Source organism: Scleropages formosus, chromosome 15 (assembly GCF_900964775.1).
Source record: "Scleropages formosus chromosome 15, fSclFor1.1, whole genome shotgun sequence".
Lineage (NCBI taxonomy): Eukaryota > Metazoa > Chordata > Actinopteri > Osteoglossiformes > Osteoglossidae > Scleropages > Scleropages formosus.
Window position 1 is genome coordinate 19,233,309 of NC_041820.1, and position 18,288 is coordinate 19,251,596.

General features: G+C 52.4%; 1 protein-coding gene across 3 annotated transcripts; it reads right to left on the reverse strand.

Moving 5' to 3' along the window:
- Nucleotides 1-50: 50 nt before the first annotated feature.
- Nucleotides 51-16,143, reverse strand: c15h14orf180 (chromosome 15 C14orf180 homolog). 3 transcript variants are annotated; one of them, XM_018727722.2, is made up of 10 exons: nt 15,633-16,136; nt 13,326-13,356; nt 10,398-10,484; nt 8,618-8,747; nt 5,686-5,716; nt 5,366-5,474; nt 3,869-4,020; nt 3,031-3,160; nt 2,204-2,230; nt 51-1,552 (listed from the first exon to the last, which is right to left on the reverse strand). In XM_018727722.2, exons 1-10 carry the CDS (start codon nt 15,783-15,785, stop codon nt 1,347-1,349), a joined length of 1,056 nt encoding a protein of 351 aa, XP_018583238.1. In that variant the 5' UTR covers nt 15,786-16,136; the 3' UTR covers nt 51-1,346. The 3 variants fall into 3 exon arrangements, with proteins under 3 accessions (XP_018583238.1, XP_018583239.1, XP_018583240.1); XM_018727723.2 differs by lacking the exon at nt 2,204-2,230 and having other exon boundaries at nt 15,633-16,135; XM_018727724.2 differs by lacking the exons at nt 3,869-4,020; nt 5,686-5,716 and having other exon boundaries at nt 15,633-16,143.
- Between the last annotated feature and the right edge of the window lie 2,145 nt (nt 16,144-18,288).

Here is an 18,288-nt window from a genome sequence, read left to right on the forward strand (position 1 = left end):
GCTAAAGTAGGATCCATATGGGGTAAATGGACAGAATACAGGAATATGGGGGGGGGGTTTGCTTTCAGTATGATGGGACTTGTGTGCACATGTACTTAAAAGAGACTGAGTAGTTAACTACTTGGGTACTTTAGCTTAACGGTAATTCAGTAGATTACAGTACAGTAAAACAATACATAGCTATAAGTGTTGGGATATTTACTGTACAGTTCTGTCAGGACCTCACAGGGAAGGAGGCATCAGTTACTCATGAGGTTAATTTAAGCTGTTTGCTATAGACCACGGTACACATATACTTATGCTCTTTTGTTATGCTGATATTTACTGTGCTTGCCTTTATATATGTCTAGTTCCAAATAAAAGTAAATGCACCAAACATACTGAACATTATGATTTCACAGGAATTCACCAGTCCCATAGTTCCCATCTTAAACAGCATCTGATATTTAAAACCTGAATACCAAAGAGCAATAAAAAAAAAAAAAAATGAACATAGTAAAGTCTATACAAAATGCCTTTAAAATCAAACAAAGCAAGACATCGTGTACTCATGTTGCAGACATACCGTCATTTCCTGTGGCATCTCTGTTGCTACGCCTAAAAAGAAACGAACGCTTAAAGGCACGGACAGGACCTCCGGGACGTCGTCACCGAGAGCCCGTGGTCATCCGTGGTTTGCACGTTGCCATACGGAACAAATACACACGTTTGTGCTGGAATTTCATCTCATGCTGGCTCTGCTTGGAGCCTCGGAGGAGCCAGCAGTGATGAAGCGAGCGAACAGGCTGTAGGAAGATCGTGGCTCGGTGAGGGACCGAGCGACGGCGTTCAACGAACACGGCCCGCAGCGATTCGTGTCTGCGAGCCGTACGGCTGCCCCTCGCACAGAGCTCTATCTTGCCCTCGTTGGCCAGCTCCTCAACACAGCTACTCTATTAATATGCATTAAAAGTTCTGGACGGCAGGACAATGACCCAGTGTTGTGAAATGGATTTTAAAATATTTACATTAAATTGCTTTTGGACCCCCAGGGAAATATTTGCCTGCACTGTTGTTTGACCCTGGTTACATGGTAAAAATGCAATTTGTAATGAGCGCAACCTTTTTCAGTGCTGACGCTGTTAATCTTCTACAAACCTCCAACTTGAATAGGACATATCCATAGCTTAAATATTTATACATCCATAATGGCTACATAACCGACTATACATTTTTATGCTTTTCTGCATGTCGTAATGTTGTTTAAACATTAAGCATGAAATGCTTGTGAAGGGGGTGCCGACCTTACGATGGTCAGGTCTTCAGTGGAGAATTCATTGGAGCGCCGCCCTCCTGGCTCTGCACAGTCACTGCATGGTGAGCCAGATCCAGCAGGCCCACACAACCTGCTTCATCTGCAGGAGATAGACGGCCAGCAGGGCCTCCAGCTCCTCACACATGCGCAGTGGCCTCCGCCGGTCTGTGCAGTACAGCGCCACCCCCAGCACGGACAGCAGCAGGAAGAAGCAGGCGAACAGCGCCAGGTGCGGCCGACAGGGAGAGCCGTCGTAATCTGCGACATAAGATGCAACTCAGCTGGGCAAGTGGAAGTCCTGTGTCCAAATGCATTTGACGTGTGCTGTCGAGGCAGAAGTGGCTGCATATTTGCATACCTCATCTGAGGTCCAGTCCTAGACCATGTGGGTTTGATGCTCAGCGAAACGTTTACAGTGTCATTACGAGGAGTTACTGTGTTAGGTGAACCGCTATAAGATGCCTCCCCAGTGACAGGTGTGTGCTGTGCTTGTGAAGGCGTGCAGTATGTATGGTAAGTGGCCCCGCAACACTGTTGGAGGTGGTCCTGTGTGTGGACAAAAGCACAACGTTCTGCTACCATAGGTACCAGCCATCAGTACCACAGCAGCAGGGTGACAGATGGGTAGACACCTCCCTGCGATCATCTCTACTGCTCCAGGTTACGTTAACCGGGGCTCGAGGGTCATAGCTTTGTCTTAAACGTCCGCTTATTTTCAGCACGTCTGGGCCCTCAACACTGCTTCCAGAGTAACTGTCATTTGAAAAGACTGCTACGTGACTCATCCCATCATGCACCACGGTACATCCCTAGTCACAAACATTCTCCGTGCTGCCGCTAATAGGTGTGACTGGTGCGCGCACACAAGTTGCAGTTAGTGAACCATGTTCCACTCTTAGTCCCACTTACCTATTAAACAGTCACACTGTGGGATGTCTGTGAATTAGACAGATGAGGGACAAGTGAATGTCTCCGTGACAACCGCAGGTGCCATAAACAACCTAAGTTACTGCTGCAAATATAGGCATGTATGGGCACATACAGCTACCAATTACTGGCTTAATAACCATAATAGTGCTGGTGTTACAAATTGCCAATGACCTCATTTGCATATGGAATTAATTGTAGGCGCAAATCACATAAGCAAGTGCTAAATTCAGCAGTACACTTTTAACAATTGGCCCCCAGGCAATTGTTCCTTGCAGTATTCTGCGCAATTTTCAAATTCATCTCATTTTCTTTAATAGCTCATAACAATTCCAAGCCATTAGTAGCTGTCTAATACACAACTGTGGTTTGGGCCAGTAGAGCAAGGCCTGGAAAGAACCACTGCAATCTTTCCAGGTTCTACTAGTCTCTGCTGACAGACCCCCTGTCCAGGTCTCTTTTAATTACTTACCTATGCAGCACTGGTGGGGTTGTCTACAAATTAAATCAAGATCAGGTAGCTGGAGCCCATATGATTAAGGCTGAGCAGCTCCTGCCGTTCTGCTCCTTTATTTCTGGTCAAAAGTCTGCCGAACACTTTTCAGTGGTGTCTTATGACCACCAGATGGCAGCACCACCTGCCTCTGGGGAAGTCTAAGCAATGTGTGTGTTTTCAACCTGTGCGACGGTGCTGCCGTGAAGCACGACTCGGCCTCCGGACCGATAATACAAAGCCACAAGTTTAAGAAGTGAACCTAACCTGCCGCTCTGCTAAGTTGTGGACCACTGACCTTTGCCTTCTGACTTACCGTGCACAACGTTCTCCGGCTCCCTGAAGCGAACCCGCCGCTCTGATTTTCGCCTCTGGGTGGGCTCTGTGTCGCTGCCGCTGAGGTTGGACCTCTTCAGGATGGAGGTGGGAAATTTGCACGTGGAGACCTGGGCAGGATTGGCGAGGGTGAGTGAGCGTTAACAGACAGACAGATGTGCAGTAAACCTAGCAGATCTTTAGAACACACTCCGGGGGGGGGGTGGGGCTTTTCAGAGGAGTTCAACCAGGGGCCACAGCTGTAAGTGGTAGTGGAAGAGCAGCGAGAGACACAGGCGCCACAGGGACTTTTTAACTTCCTTTGCATGGAGATGAACCGCACACCCTGAAGGGACAGACACTGTGCTCATTTTTGCTGCATATCTATTAGAAATAGATAACGTTTTCATCTTACGAGTTTCTCCTCAAATCGACAGCCATCTGCCAATAAACCAAGAGGTTCATATGCAAACAACATAAATGTTCACCGCGGTACACTGTCCAAGCTTCAGTGGCGTGGGACTCGGCTCCATTACATTTCACTCCTGTCGTTTCTAGAGCACCAACAGACATTCCAGGCAGATAATTTAACTTATCGAGATTGCATCCAAAGCAAGCGTCACTCATCGCTGAAACAGTGCAAATGCAGACAACAATGTTGTCTGTCTTACAGTCAGCTTGCATATTACAGTTCTGGTATGATCATTTTAAGATATTATCATTACTGTGTCCTTTAAGGGTCATGCTGCTGTTCAGGGTCATGCATCCATGCATGTTTTGTGTACCACTGGCTGTCGGTGTGAAGGAGACACAGAAGTAGAGGGACACAATCTGGACACCTGGGGTTTTGGTGCTTCCTCTGGAGGGTGGGGGTCCTTCCTGTGGTGGTGGCGGACCCTGCGGGTTGAGGCTGTGCCATTGAGGGCATTGCTGAAGGGCTCGTTGGTGGCGAACCTCTTTGACAGCGCTGACACGCACTGGCCCAACGAGTCTGGAATAACAAGCACCAGCAGGACATTGAGTTCTCGCTCGATGAGCCTGGCTGCTGTCACTAAGGTGACGTCGGGACCAGTTCGGATGCTCCAGGAGCTGCCCTGGATGCTGGTCTTAGGCCAGAGGAGGTGGCCTTGCTGTGCAGGAACCAGGCAGCACCATAAGGAGGAATGGTGTCAAGGACAACCCCAGTGTGGGTCTCTGCTCCCCAGGTGTTTCATCCCTCACAGATGGTCCGTCCATTTGGCACGGAGTGCAGCGCACAGCCTGTCCTCCGGACAGGGGGCCGGAGGAACAGAACGTGCCTCATAGAGTGAAACATCCACTAAACATTGGCCTCAAACTGTCAAGTGGTGGGAAGCTTTTCTTTTTCTCTGTGGGAAGTCCTCAAGTCCCCGATGGGCCTCCGAAGCGCAACCACTTACTTATTTATTGTCCTGCTCAGCTGACTCTTACCCAGAGTGGCCCCCATGCTGCTGTCATGCACTCTGCGTATTTACAGAGGTCGTGCGAGAAGGTTTGAGCCTGAGACGGCACAGCTTAGCACCCACTTCCTCCCCTCCGCTAGCGGCTGTTGGCTCGGGCCCTAAAGGTTTGGTTTGCTCTCTAGCAAAACTTTATCGTCTGGTCAGCTTTGGGTGCCAAACCTTCAAACGCGGTACATTCAACGAAGGAGAACTGTCAGCCTCGAGGAACACGCATGCAAGCAAACACACACACAGCACAGCAGGTTGTCCAAAGATCAACGCTCAATGTTAATCACAGCTACTGGGCGCAGAGCGGGATGGGGCAACACAACCAAACGAATGAATAGATCGCATTTGGGACGTCCAACCCATTTGGCTAATTGCAGCATATTAACATAATTGGATGATCTGAATGAAAACCTCATGTATGCAGTAAGATGGCTTTCCCCTGCCTTTGGGGACCCAGTATTAGTTTTGCATGTGTAATGATACTTGTAGTGGAATTTGAACAGTTGAGAAAAGGCTCTTAATGAGCTGGAGGTTCACTGTGAGGTCGTACTCCGAACAAAATGAGCCCAGCTGCTCACTGGCACGACGACTCGGGAGCAAGCGGGAGGCCGGAGCCACGCTGAGCGAGAAATCATATTTATGCTCATCTGGGAGCCCTGAACCCATTCTCAAGCTAACAAGCCATCAGGATACTAATATTTGATAGTCTAACTCACACAGCTGGGGGTCTTGACCTGAAATCTACAGAGAACCTAGATGTTCGCTCTCCATTTGTTTTACTCCTTTATTATTAATTTCCAAAGTGCCCTGGTCCCTCTTATAGTCACCCGCAAACTTTACAGGTACAGGCCGAGTGCGTTTATGTACCTGAGTACTCGGTCTTGCCGATCTCGGCATAGACGGAGGCGAGCAGCTCCAGGCTCCTGGCGGTGATGGGGTGGTCGTTGCCGAAAGCCTTCTGCCGAATTTTAGTGGCCTGAGAGACAGAAGAAGGAAAGCTGGATGTCGCTGCTGCTGTGCCGATTATGAAGACTCCGGGATGCATGTCGCACTGTCTCTGGACAGCATCTCCATCACCTCAGAAGTTGCGATGGTGAATGAAGCAGCTGACATCGCTCACACACACAACATAGCAGCCAAATAACACTCCAGATCTCCAGTGTGCGATACCACTGCTGAGTACATACCTTCCCGCTGTACTCCAAGGCAAGGTGAGGTCTGAAAGAAAAGAGAAGGGAAAAAAAAAAAAACTCGCCATCAGTGTCTCTCCTGCCTCCCTCTGTGTGTGTGAGAGATTGGATGTTGCCTGCCAGCCTGTTCACTGGGGGTATTGAGTCCCACGGGGCTCTCGCAGCTACAGTGGCCTCATTTCTCATAAGGCTCTACCAGGCTCACACTGGCTCTCTGCCTGCACCTGCTGTCCTTGTGTGTGTGTGTGTGTGTGTGTGTGTGTGCGTGCGCACGCTCACACGAGCGCTCTTTTGCTTAAACACACATGGCACCAATTCTCTTTACACACAAGGTCAATGCTTCAAGATGATCCAGCACGTTGATCTTACGTAACCCTAACCCCCCCCCCGGCAAACTTCAGAGGTCCCTCACGACACAGATGAACCCTGTGGGCTTCTCGCACCCCCCACCACCAGCATTATTCCCCAGCCGATGAACACCGCGTGCGTAAAGGCTGAAGCCGTCGCTCAGCTTCCATCGCTACGAGTCACAGGACGCCAGTGCCGAGCCGCTGCCGGTTTTTCATTAGCGCTCCTTAAATCCTCGTCTGTGCTTCTCCGCACTGAAACCGGGACCTTTTGCTGTCCAGTATTTCCGTGTTACTGGAAATCCCCCCCCCCAGAATCCAACCCCATTGTTTCATTGTCCAAAACCCAAAGAGATGATGCTGATGCTTAGATTTTCATTCGTAAAGCTGATCATTTTTTCACCATTCTAACCACGTGGTGGAAAAAAAAAAAACACATTTAAAGGGAATCGTTACGTCAGTCGTAAATGAAACGATTACGAAACATTTGCGATCCTTACATACGGTAGTTGTCATCTATGCCGAAACAAGAAATCTTTGGAACAAAAAATACAGATGTACTACTTGAAAATGTGCACCACCTCTTCACATAGAGGGTGATCTACTGAAACAGGGGCGAGGGGGCAGTTCAGGGAGCCGTCTCTTGGTCCCCGTTACGTTGCGGGCCATCGGTAGCGCAGCCGAAGGAGGCCAAGAGTGCGTGCGGCGCTCGGAGCGACCGCTGTAACCGATCTGCGAGCGGCAGGGCATTGATTCAGCCCGGATACCTGGCACTCGGACAGGGCCCTGATTATGGGCTCAGTGGAAACCTTCGCTCGACGCCAAACGCGGCCACGCCAGTCCAGCTCCCGTGCTTCGTCACGGGGTCTACGGCGATTGCTGGGTCCGTAAGGCCGCTTCTACCCAGCATCCTGTTCTTACTCTCCCGCGCGGTTCATCACGACTGCGCGTGCGGAGATGAAGAGCACGCCACCTGCGATGGCGCCGAAGTCCGCTCCGTTGTTCCGAACCACAGCGCCCTGAATAAGTAATGGCCCGGTGTCGGAGTTCCTCTCGACATGCGATCGATGTCCAGCCGGTGGAGTCCCTCCAACACACTGAAACATTTAAGAGCCATTTCCTGTCAGGAGGGAGGGAAGGGATATGAACCTGGGTGCAGCTAGACCTTATCGCTGGCATCAGAGAACACGTACGCTTCTCTCTGCCAGAAACGACCTTGTCGGGCCGTCCTCCTCAGCGCCTCCTCGTCTCTGAAACACTTCATCAGGCCCGTCCTCCTCCTCCGCCCCCCCATGCGTGCCGCACTTGAACACCGCGCAGTGCGAGTGTAGGATCCTGCATCAGATGGGAACAGAGCTCTTGAGTGTGTTGTAAATATTTCATTGCGAGAGTGCGGTGCAGCTCGCGCAGAAGGGCGAGCGCGTCTTGGTCCAACCCTAAGGCCGAGCACGGGTTTCAAAGTCACGCTAACAATGCGGGATCTCCGGGGTCTGCTGCTCCTTCGTTGAAGAGACCCTTCTGGCCTTTAAAGAGGGGGCATCGACGTGATTTACGGGATCTTCGGAGCCTTGGCTGGGACTGCGGTCGCCGCGCGCTCCGAGATGCCGGCCCGCCGGCCAAGAAAGGAAGACGGCATACATCAGACAGCTTCGGCACCCCAGCGCCAACACCGCTTAGGCAATCGAGGTCAACGCTCGGTTGCGAAAGCCGTTGACGGCGTAGATAAATGCTGCTCCAAGCGTCAAACAAACATCTCCCAGAAAAGGAAAATGACACCAGGACACTGGCATCGAGGTCCATTCGAAAGTCACAAGAGTGCTGCTGTTCAGCTGCCCTGTAGATGCACCCACACCCACACACACTTAAAGCTCTCGTATTAAGTTCAAGTGAGAGCGACAGTGAGGGAATGTACATTTTGTGCTCCCTGCAGCTCCGTTACAAGCCCTGGAGAACGCTGAACACACACACACTGCCTGCTCTATCACACGGAGCAATGACCCCCTTGCTCTGTTTGCTGTTCAGGTGGGGAACACAGATTACTTGGAAACATCACTGAAAAACACAAAAGTACGACGACCGAAACAGCCACCATATTCGCGGATTACAAACCAAACCGGCGACCTGAGAGCACGCGGCGGCCGAGGACGGTTTTACGAAAGCCGAGAAAAGAAAGGAGAACATTCGTCGTTTGCAGACGCGACACGTTTAAAATGCGGACGCGAGTGAGGCGACCACGAAAAGATACCGTAGCAACCAATCGCCAGCCTTGCCAGGAAACATTCTCCAGAACAGGGAAAGACACATTCGGCACGTTCAGGGTCGCGGCGACCAGCCGCTCCGAGCGGACCGGACTCGGATCGTCCGCGCCGCGACTCGCTGCCGTTCTCCTTGCCGACCTCCTCCACGCGCAGCACCCGTCGTCCGTGACCTTAACCACGCGCATTTTATTCGTCCGCTCTCAGCCCTGGAGGAAGTCCGTCTAATCCCGGGAGGCAGAGATACGGCAGATTGAGATTATAACGGTGGGGAGAGTTGATGTGTGTGTTTTTGTGTGTGTAGGGTGGAGGTGGCAGGTGGCCTACCTTTTACTCATGATGCACAGCTGGGCCAGTCTCTCGTAGTCCTGTGCCTGGGAGGCGAGCTCCGACAGCTCCAGCGGCTCCTCTGGAGAGTCCCATCCCGGAGAGCCCGGCGGAGACGCCTCCTGAGCCCCTGTCACGCACAAGGACGTGTAACTAGAGTCTCGCGGGGCTGCTAGGCCGTCCGCCGCAGGCCAAGGAAACCAGATCCCCGGCATGGGAATCGGGCCACCTTGTAGCCCTCGTCACGCAGGACCGGGGCAGAGCGGCGCGCAAAAGAGAACTCGGAGACACACGTGCGTTCGCTCGCCCGCTCGTAACTCGCTATAGCCTTTGGTTCGTGCTGCTGGGGTGCACTCTGCTTTTGCTGCCCGTCTTTTCGTAACGCAGCGAACACACACAACACGCACTAACCGCAACCTGAGTCGTAACCCAAATCATCATCCAATGAGAGAGGATAACTTCCAACACTGTTTCAAAACCGTGATGAATCTGAACCTGAAGAACATCATACTTTCAGCATGGGGTCATTCCTGTGATAACGATGCGATCGTTCGAATTTTCAACATGAGCTTGAAACTGAACGAACGTCAACCGGCCGCATCGGTCGGCTGCTTATTCGCCGGAAGGCGAAGATCGGTCGGGTGGGTGCTCAGTAAAAACTGACCACTGATACTCATTTTAAGGGAGGGGATTAAAGAGCTTCTTTTGCTCATGTTTAAGGTTATTGCAGGTATTCCTCAAAAATGCAGTTTAAACTGTGAAAAATTAATGGTGACCTGAAATCACAAAGAACCATTTAATGAATTAAGAGGACATGGAATGCACAGGGATCCATTAGGAGCAGGGTTAGAAACCAGCGTAGCCACTTTAATAGATGATTACCGAACCCGGTGCCGCACCGATGCCTTCTGGAACAGGGGGCCAAACAGAAAGGGGAGGCGAAGGGGAGGAACGGGCCTGCGGAGCCACCGCTCCCGTGAGGAGGAGGGGAGACGTGCCGATTCGGCGCCCGCCCGCTCCCACAGGCGCGAGGAGCCCTTAATCAGGTGCCGCACAGCAAAGCCATTTGTCTTCGGTACCGTTCGCCTCCCGTGTCCCGCGTGCGCGCCGAGAGGCCGCTGCGTCAGCGCCGGCCGGAGCGCCAAGGGCCAAAGCCAGCCGGAAAACAGCAGGGGACCGATCGTGGCCCTCAGGCCAAAGTCCCCTGATCACATGCAACTCCTAATGGGGGTTTGCAGATGTCATTTACAAGCGTCTGTTTGCAATGGTTCCTACTTAAGCGGACGCAACCCGACACGCGCGCCGCGGCGTCTTTCGGGGCTCCCTCCGCGCCGTCGGCAACGGGAGCAAAGCTCATCGCGTGCCAGCGTCGTTCCGGAAGTCTCCGCCACCCATTAGAGTGGCAGGACCTCATTCCCCGGGAGGGGCCGCAATACACCATGATTCACTTTGATGACACACCAACGCCGAATTGGACCCATAAAGGGAGACGCCGTAACGTTTGCCATCGCAGCTCCGCGCTCGGAGATCCCCCAAGGGGCACGTTCCGCACTCAATAACGCAAACGGCTTCGGGAGGACAAATCTTTTTTAGATTACGAGTCGTTTCAGCGAAACATCGAATATGAAACGGAAACAAATGCGCTAATTAAATAAAAAGACACGCGCCCGGAAGCGTAGCACGGCACGGGGAGGGTCACAGCGAGACCCCCTGCAGCCGTCTCCACGCCGGGCGAGTGCGAACACACACACGTACGCACGCGCGGCAGACCTCCACTTGCCTGCGTTGCCTTGTAGGGCGGTAAGCTCGATCAGCGCCACCTCATAGAACATCTTCTCTGCTTGGATGAAGCGGAGAGCTTTCACATCTGTTTGAGGCGGTTAAGGGGTCAGCTGTAGCGGTCTTATGGTGCTGCTCCTCCAGCGTCCGTGAAAAAAAAAGAGAAGAGAAACTCCACCTGCCCAAGAGCCCACCAGTCCCGGCTCGGGGGAGGAGTGCAGGGGTAGGGAGGATGTGCCTCGGGGGGCCGCTCGTGGGACGGCCTCCATGGGGATGAGCCGTTCCCCCTTCTCGCGAGCTATTTCCTGCCAGTTGTTTTGAGCGCTTCGGATTGTTTGCGTGATGCGGGCGGAATCAGACTTGCGCTCACCCTAAAAATAGGCACGTGAGCCCTGTGTTGTAAGGCGAAACACGAAGGTACCGGGGCCCTAAAACGGCCTAATTTCCTGGAAGGGAAGAGGTCTTATAATAAACGTGCGTTTTAAGTCTTCGCTTCGGCGACCCACATAAAGAGGGGAGTTTCCTGCGGCACGTGTCTCGGCTCTGCTGCCGACAACGAAAACCACGGAATGCCGGGAAACGCTCTGCTACAGGAACGCACGGCAAACAAGGCGCTTGCGTTGCGGACAAAACACGAGCGCGTGCCAGAGAAAGGGGCGGCGGCACGCGACCCAGCTTCGACGTCAGCACCCGCTGGTGTCCGTCTATCCGTAAAACAGTAAACAGAAAAGCCCAGTGATTAACGCCAAGCGGGGACAGTCTCCACGATACCGCACCCTGTAGGATGGTCAATCATTAACATCGTCCCCGTTCTCCTCTGTCGTCCGCTCTCTCGGCAAACAGGCGGCCGGAAGTCCAGGCGGCGCCCCGTCCACCGTATCCATGGCAACCGTGCCGCCACCCTCTGGCGTGAAATGCGAGTGCACGACGGGTGGCCCTCATCGCTCCCTCTCACTCGATGTTTAAATATTTCAGTAGACCCACTTGCAGGATGTCTGGGTTTTATTCGCCCAAGTGGGGTTTCGGGCACGAGGCAGTCTGATGGGGACGCCACATCTTCAACAGCTTCACTACGAGCTGCTTCAAAATGATTTTCTTCTGCTTATTGTTTTAAAGGTGGGGGCGCAGTGGGTTGGACTGGGTCCCACTCTCCAGTGGGTCTGGGGTTCGAGTCCCGCTTGGGGTGCCTTGCGACGGACTGGCGTCCCGTCCTGGGTGTGTCCCCTCCCCCTCCGGCCTTACGCCGTGTTGCCGAGTTAGGCTCCGGTTCCCGTGACCCCGTATGGGACAAGCGGTTCAGAAGATGTGTGTGTGTATTGTTTTAAAGGATTTTTTTCTACTGTGTTGAGCACATGTGGAAGGAAACAATCCATAATCATCCACGCCAACGAACTCCCCGACATACGAAAAGGATTCCGAACCCTACAGATGTTTCTCACCGCAACCGTGTTCTCCGTGACGCCGGGCGGTAACGGGTCTCACCGGCGTCCGCCAGCTCCCGCTCGCCGTGGTCCTAATTTAACATTCACAACAGCGTTATTTAAAGACCGCTGCGGTGTCAGGATCTTCTCCAGGAAGGACAGGGTCGCTGCCACGCATACCTGCGCGTTGGAGTCATTTTTAGACCACAGCTGCGGCAGGTTCACCAAAAAGGGCGGCTCTCGTGCCAGGAGGCCAGTCCGCCGGGACTTTTCCGTACGACGTGTAAAAAGGCCCCGGCTCGCTTTTCCTTTCACCGAATCGGCGCGGAGGCAGAGGAGCTTAGCGGCTCTGCGGAGTTTTACACTTTACATAAATATTTAACCGCGCCTTTTATTCTGCCAGCTAATGCCTTCTATGTACAAGAGCCGTTTCTGACGTGTGCTCCTCCAGATCGGACAGGAAAATACCACGGTAAATACGCTGTTCAGCAATGCGCTTATCAGTCAGAGACTATTACGTGTGGTTTTTCGAGAGAAAACAGGGTTCCTGAGGATTTAAGCTCGTGTCGGCTCAACGTCTCTCGCAAGCCGCACGATTCAGGCGCGTGACATAAAGCAGCTGAAACCAGGACCTTTTCCCGTCCGGTATTTCTAAGCAGCAGGAACAAAGTGCGACGATACCGAAGCCTTAGCTCGCACGGAAAAATCAGGCCTGGTGGCGTAAACTGTGACCGCAGCCTGCCGGGAAAAGGAAAAGGAGCCTCGATCTCTGGTACTTCCCGTCAGCAGGTTTCACACGTGGCATCCGGAGGCAAACCGTTCAACCTTCGTTTTAAATGCAGGGCGTCTGTCGCAGAGAGCAAGACCAACAATCATACTTGTTCTCTACGAGATTCATTATTCGTGCCTTCTTGAGGACCGTCCACGTACTCATACGTGACAAGTCCCAGATACCTCCATTTGCTACAGGTGGGAGGGTGGTATGGGGTTGCTAAGGGTTACCGTACCCAGCTGTCTGTTTCCAACCACCAGGCTGTCAGCTGATGCCCACTATTCATCAGCCTTGCGTGACCTTGAAGCCCCTTCTCCTCCTCCGCAGCAAGAATGCGCGGCTGCCCTGCGAGAAGAGTCTGACTCCGCACTTCTAGAACTATGTCCTCAGCACAAAGTGGCCCCGCGGCTGGAGGAGAAACGGCAGCGCAGCAGAATGGCCGCTGGATCAGACAGGCCACCGATGTGACACGAAAGATGACGGAAGGTCCCCCGTGACCTAATCTGTGTGTTGGAGCAGGGAGCTGCAAGACGCAAGGGAGGCGCAAGGGCTTTACTGCAGGGCATGCTGGGTAAGCACGCCACAGCAGACCGCGCCAGACCGTTCCTCACTCACACCGACCTCGGCCGCTTGCCCACTCCACAGCGTCACGGAAGCTCTAGGTGAAGTACCAGCGGCACCGCCTCTGCTCTCCAGCACACCCCGGGGTGTGTCCCCCCCCCATGCAAAAGGATACAGTTCTTTTCCTCTATGAAGAGCTCGGCGATCTGCAAGAGAGAAGGACAATTCTGAGCCGAGGCGTTCGGGGGGCCTGAGCTTTAGTGCATTTGCCTGTGTGTTTGTGGTACCAGCATCAACAATCTGGAGACAAAAAGTCCTTTGTCAGTTCTTTTGGTTCACAGTGCAGTTTGTGCCTGGGCTTCTTCACAGGTTTTGGATAAGGGCTTCACGCCCTGCCTAGAGGCTGAAGAATTAGTCATTGTAAGATTCGTCGTAAGATGCGTTTTCCACACAGCCGAGTAACACTGCGGCGGCACGGTGGCACGGAGAGTAGCGCTGCTGTCTCTCAGCGCCTGGGTGGTGCAAGAGGACGTGGGCTCGTTCCCCGCTCAGCCTGTGTGGAGTTTGCATATTCTCCCCACGCCTCCGTGGATTTCCTCCGGGTGCTCTGGTTTCCTCCCACACTCCAAAGACATGCTATTCAGGTTCCCCATAGTGTGTGAAAGACAGAGAGTGTGTTTCACTGATGTATAGATGAGTGACCCAGTGTAAGTAGTGTATCTAGCAGTGTAAGTCACCACGGTGAATAAGGTGTGTGGGTTCATAACACTACATAGAGTTCATTGGAAGTTGCTTTGGAGAAAAACATCTGCTAAATAAATAAATGTAAATGTAACAGATTGTGCTCCCCAAAGTTACATTTACCATCATCGTTTAGTATTCTGAGTCCAAGTTTGAATTCCTCAGATGCTCTGGCAGATTGAGATGTTAAGATAAGGCATGAACAGTGCAGACAGCCCAGGCTTGGCTGGGATATGGTTGTCTTTGAATTGTCATTTGCCAGGAAACCTGCTGAAAATAGCTGTCTCCCCCACCTTTTATGTTCAGATGAGAACAGTTTTTCTGTCACTTTGTGTGCACGTGTGTACATATATAAATATATATATATTTTTTTTTTTACTGGTATGCAAATGTATACCCAGCAGACCTCAGTTTGTACCAGGAGTTCACATGAGGCCTATTTTCATCCATCTTCTGTGAAATGATTATCAAGAGCGCCCAGACAGAACGAGCCCGTCCCAGCCGCGGCCCTGCGCTCCGCGGGGTAGCACACCCCCTGTAGTTTGGTAAGGCTGGTACACTGCCTGGTTTACATTTACATGTATTCATTTAGCAGAAGCTTTTTTCAAAAGCGACGTACATCTCATAGAAAATACGATGTGTGTATTACATTAGCAGGAAGAGACACCGCAGACATGTGATTCTCAAGTGCAGTTAGTTTCTTTCCACAACATGCACTAATGTTCATCGCGAGTAGCAGCATAAAACTTTATCCGACTGTCCACAATTCCAATTCGCCTTCATAGAAATCATTTTTTTTTGAGATATATATAAACATTTACGCTACGTTGTAGCTCTGTAAAGGTTTATCCAGGCATGATCTTAAAGTTATAGAGCATGAACATTTACACCTTACATGAACTTAAGAGATCATGGGAAAAGTGAGTCTGGAAGAGATGAGTTTTAAGACCCTTTTTAAATGTGGACAGGGATTCAGCAGTTCTGAGTGAGAGAGGGAGGTCGTTCCACCACAACATAGCCAGAACCGAGAACTTTCGAGTTGCCATCAAGTACAACTGTGGCTCACGAAAATAAGGCGTACGAGGCTCTCCGGGAACACTGTGTGGGCCCTCCTGGATGACCTTTGACCTCCCCAGAGCTCAACAATTCGCTGTGTGATAAACAGCTCTTTCTTTTCTGTCCTACAAGGGTGCTGAGATTTGCCACGTGAAACAAGCACATTCCCACTGGACATTCCTTGAAGCGAACATGAGCGGAGAGCCGCCAGAATGTTTCTTTAAAAGTAGCACGCATACGGTGTGTGTGTGTTACACGTGACAATGACAGATAACTTTACCGGGCAAACCACATTCGCAGTTGTCAAGGTCAACCTGCTCCGAGCACAACACACACCACTGCAGCGAATAGCGAGAAAGACACTGCAAGAGCTTCCCAGCAGACACCTTCTGCTCAGTATACATGCTCTTATATACATGACATCCAGCAACACGGTCTAAATAACTGAAGCCAAATTACAAGGGCCACCGGTCCCAGTGCTCTCACCTGGAGAGCAGAGCCACAGCGACGAAGAGCCCGTCTCATCCGAATGCATTCAAGCCCTAACGACTCTCATTTGCGCCGGAGCCCAGATGAGAAGCTCACCTCGCCGTCCGTGTCGGGAACACGCCGACGAGCGTGCGAGCCCCAGCGGGACCGCGTGGACTAACCGCGGAGGCGTGCGCGTCTGCGTACGCGTGCTCACCTGGTGCAGGCAGTCGGGCAGCGAGCGGAAGCTGTGCACGTGCGGCAGGCCCAGCAGGCAGCTCAGGAAGCAGCGCAGAGCTGCCCGCGACTCGCCCTGCTGCTGGAGCCGGCTGCCCAGCTCGTAGAGGCCCTCCCTCCCCCCGCTCAACATGACCGGGCCCCCATCGCAACCTCCGACCGGTCCAGGAGACACCGCAGGAGGAGAATATTAATAAAAAAAAAAGAGAGGCAGAGGAGGAGAAGAGCGCTGTGCTGCTGCTGCTGTCCCTGCCTTCAAGGGCAGGATGTCGGGAACAGGCAGACGAGACTCCTCCCGTCCATCCTCCTCCTTCCGCGCCGCTGCTTGGGCTCGGAGTGGAGCCCGGCTGCCAGAAGCACGCGACACGCGCCCGACGGACAGCGCTCCCATCCAATCGCAGCACGCGCCGCATGCAGCGACGGCGCCTGCGTGCCCCCCGCTCACGTGCGAGGAATGGGAAGCCGCTCTACACGCTGCGCCTTGAGGAGAACTCCAGCAGAGCGACAGCGAAGCGTGCGCGGCTCTGATCGCAGGATAAGAGGGCACTCTTCCGCAACGCGTGCTTAACGTACGGTTGTCGCGACAGGCTGCGATCCACTTGCGTGCGAGCGAGAGGGAGACGGGGAACGACGGTGTAAACGCGGGCAAGGTGCTCTCCGGTCGTGAATTATTAAAGGAAAACATGACTGTGAAAGCGCAGCGTGCCCCTCTCGTGAAGCGCGGCAGCCGAGCAGGATCAGCAGATGACAGGTCCGGCCGCGCGCTGTCGGCGCTGGGAAGCGAAGCCTTCCGGTGTCGGGTGTCACCGGGCGGTTACGACAAGGCATTCAGCTTCATCTCGCTGTATCAACAACAAGGACCAATATTTACCCGCCGGGACAATTTGCATGATCGATACGAAAAAGAGCGCAAGCGCAGGGGAGTCAAAACTTTATCCAACTGGTAAAATCAGTTCACGTTAAATCCAGCTGGGCCTGTCGCTGTTCCCGTGAGCGATGAACTTAAATTGAATTACTGCAGTAAAAATACCCACCTCTATTAATGGCTCAAGTGTGAAACTGTAAAGGTCATAATTGTCTGCCAAGCAAAAGCAAAGCAAAGAAATGGAAATATTTCCCCTTCATGCATTATGCAGAATCGGCTCTTTGTACCCCTACAACAAGCTGCCATACCTACAGCCAGTATTAAAGAACTTCATGTGAGCGTGCAAGTCCGGGGTCTAACGGTACCACGGCTCCTGTCAGGATGCTGTCTGGGCGATGGAGTGTGGAAATGAGCTCCTCTGCCAGCGCTGGCCCTTCTTTAATGCACGCAGGTGCCCTTTTTCACATCACAAACAGCAAGGACCGCATTTGCTGAGCGGACGGGTGCAGGGTGCGGAGCGACTGCTGCCTTTTTCCTTGGTCTCCAAGGTGACTCCGTGCAGCATACCGCGTCGTGCCCGGCGCTCCAGGTACCACGTTAAGAAAATGAACAATGCACGCTCAGTTTTCCTCGAACTGATGTCAGGGTAGGTCATCAGTCTCTTGGGTTACGCTGCCAAAGTAATGACTCTCATCGGAAGTTAATTCTACAGATGGCGGTACAATCGGCCGGAGACCACGAAATCCTCTTGCCTACCTGTGCCCGCGTGGACCCGGGTCCCGTCACGCTCTCCATGCTGCGGTGTATTCCCGTAGCCGAGCGCCGCCGTGGAAGTTTCCGTTTGATGTTACGCCCTGTGGTGATATACGTTACGTAATCTCACACCAGAGTCAACAGAGCGCACCTCTGTGTTCCAGCGGCCACGGCGGACAACTTTCCTGCGCGGGAATCCCACACCCATAGCCCTGGAGTCGTCATGCATCACCCTCAAATAAGCGATGCACGCATCCAGCACGAAGGCCAACTATCGAGCGCGGCGCTTCCTGTAAGTGTGTCTCGTACTCGCGTTTACATTTCCCCAAATTTGAATCTCATTCAAAACTCGAGAATTGAAACCTTCATTATCGTCACGCAATTTAACAGGATTCCGAGAAATCACGGGAAGCTGTAAAGCAGGGGACAATGTCATTGATCTCAGCTGCAAACGACAAATTCGGCATCATCCGCCCTTTCTGTTTTACACAGTAAAGTGCTGTCATCATATACCATACATGTACCAATATAGCCTTTCCTCTCGCAGCAATAAGAGAGAAATATATGCGACGCTGACGCTAGAAATGAGACAATGTCATGACAGATGAGTAAATGAGTACAAAGTAGTCACCGTGATGGAAATGCTGAAATGCTTGAGAAATAAGGCAGGAATAAATCACTGCGAAGAGACATGTGTCAGATCGCTCGTCTCAAACGGAATTCTCTATTAGTGCATTTATTCTTCTGTTCCGCTTGAATTTGCCTTGGCGACACTATTGATCCTGTGCTGTCGCACGTGAATTTGGGGATTAACGCAAGGGCACGTGCGGAGGGAAGCGCCAAGGCGGGGGTGACCGCCGGGCCTCCTCGGAGTGCAGCCCACTGGTTTCATTAGGATATTGATCGACATTCAAGTAGCGGTATTATCGAAATCTACCTGTAATAGGAGTATTGATTCCGGGTCCTTCAGGAAAGTTGAACAAAAGCATTAGTATGATGAGAGGGCTCTATCGCAGCC

Bases quoted from the DNA above. Each gene is read 5' to 3' on its own strand.
- c15h14orf180 (XM_018727722.2), bottom strand. From the start codon at position 15,785: ATGTTGAGCGGGGGGAGGGAGGGCCTCTACGAGCTGGGCAGCCGGCTC. The intron at 8,748-10,397 runs GCAAGTGGAGGT...TGTGCGTGACAG, and splicing joins CGCCCTACAAGGCAACGCAG to GGGCTCAGGAGGCGTCTCCG. The intron at 1,553-2,203 runs GTAAGTGGGACT...CTTATGTCGCAG, and splicing joins ACAGTGTGACTGTTTAATAG to ATTACGACGGCTCTCCCTGT.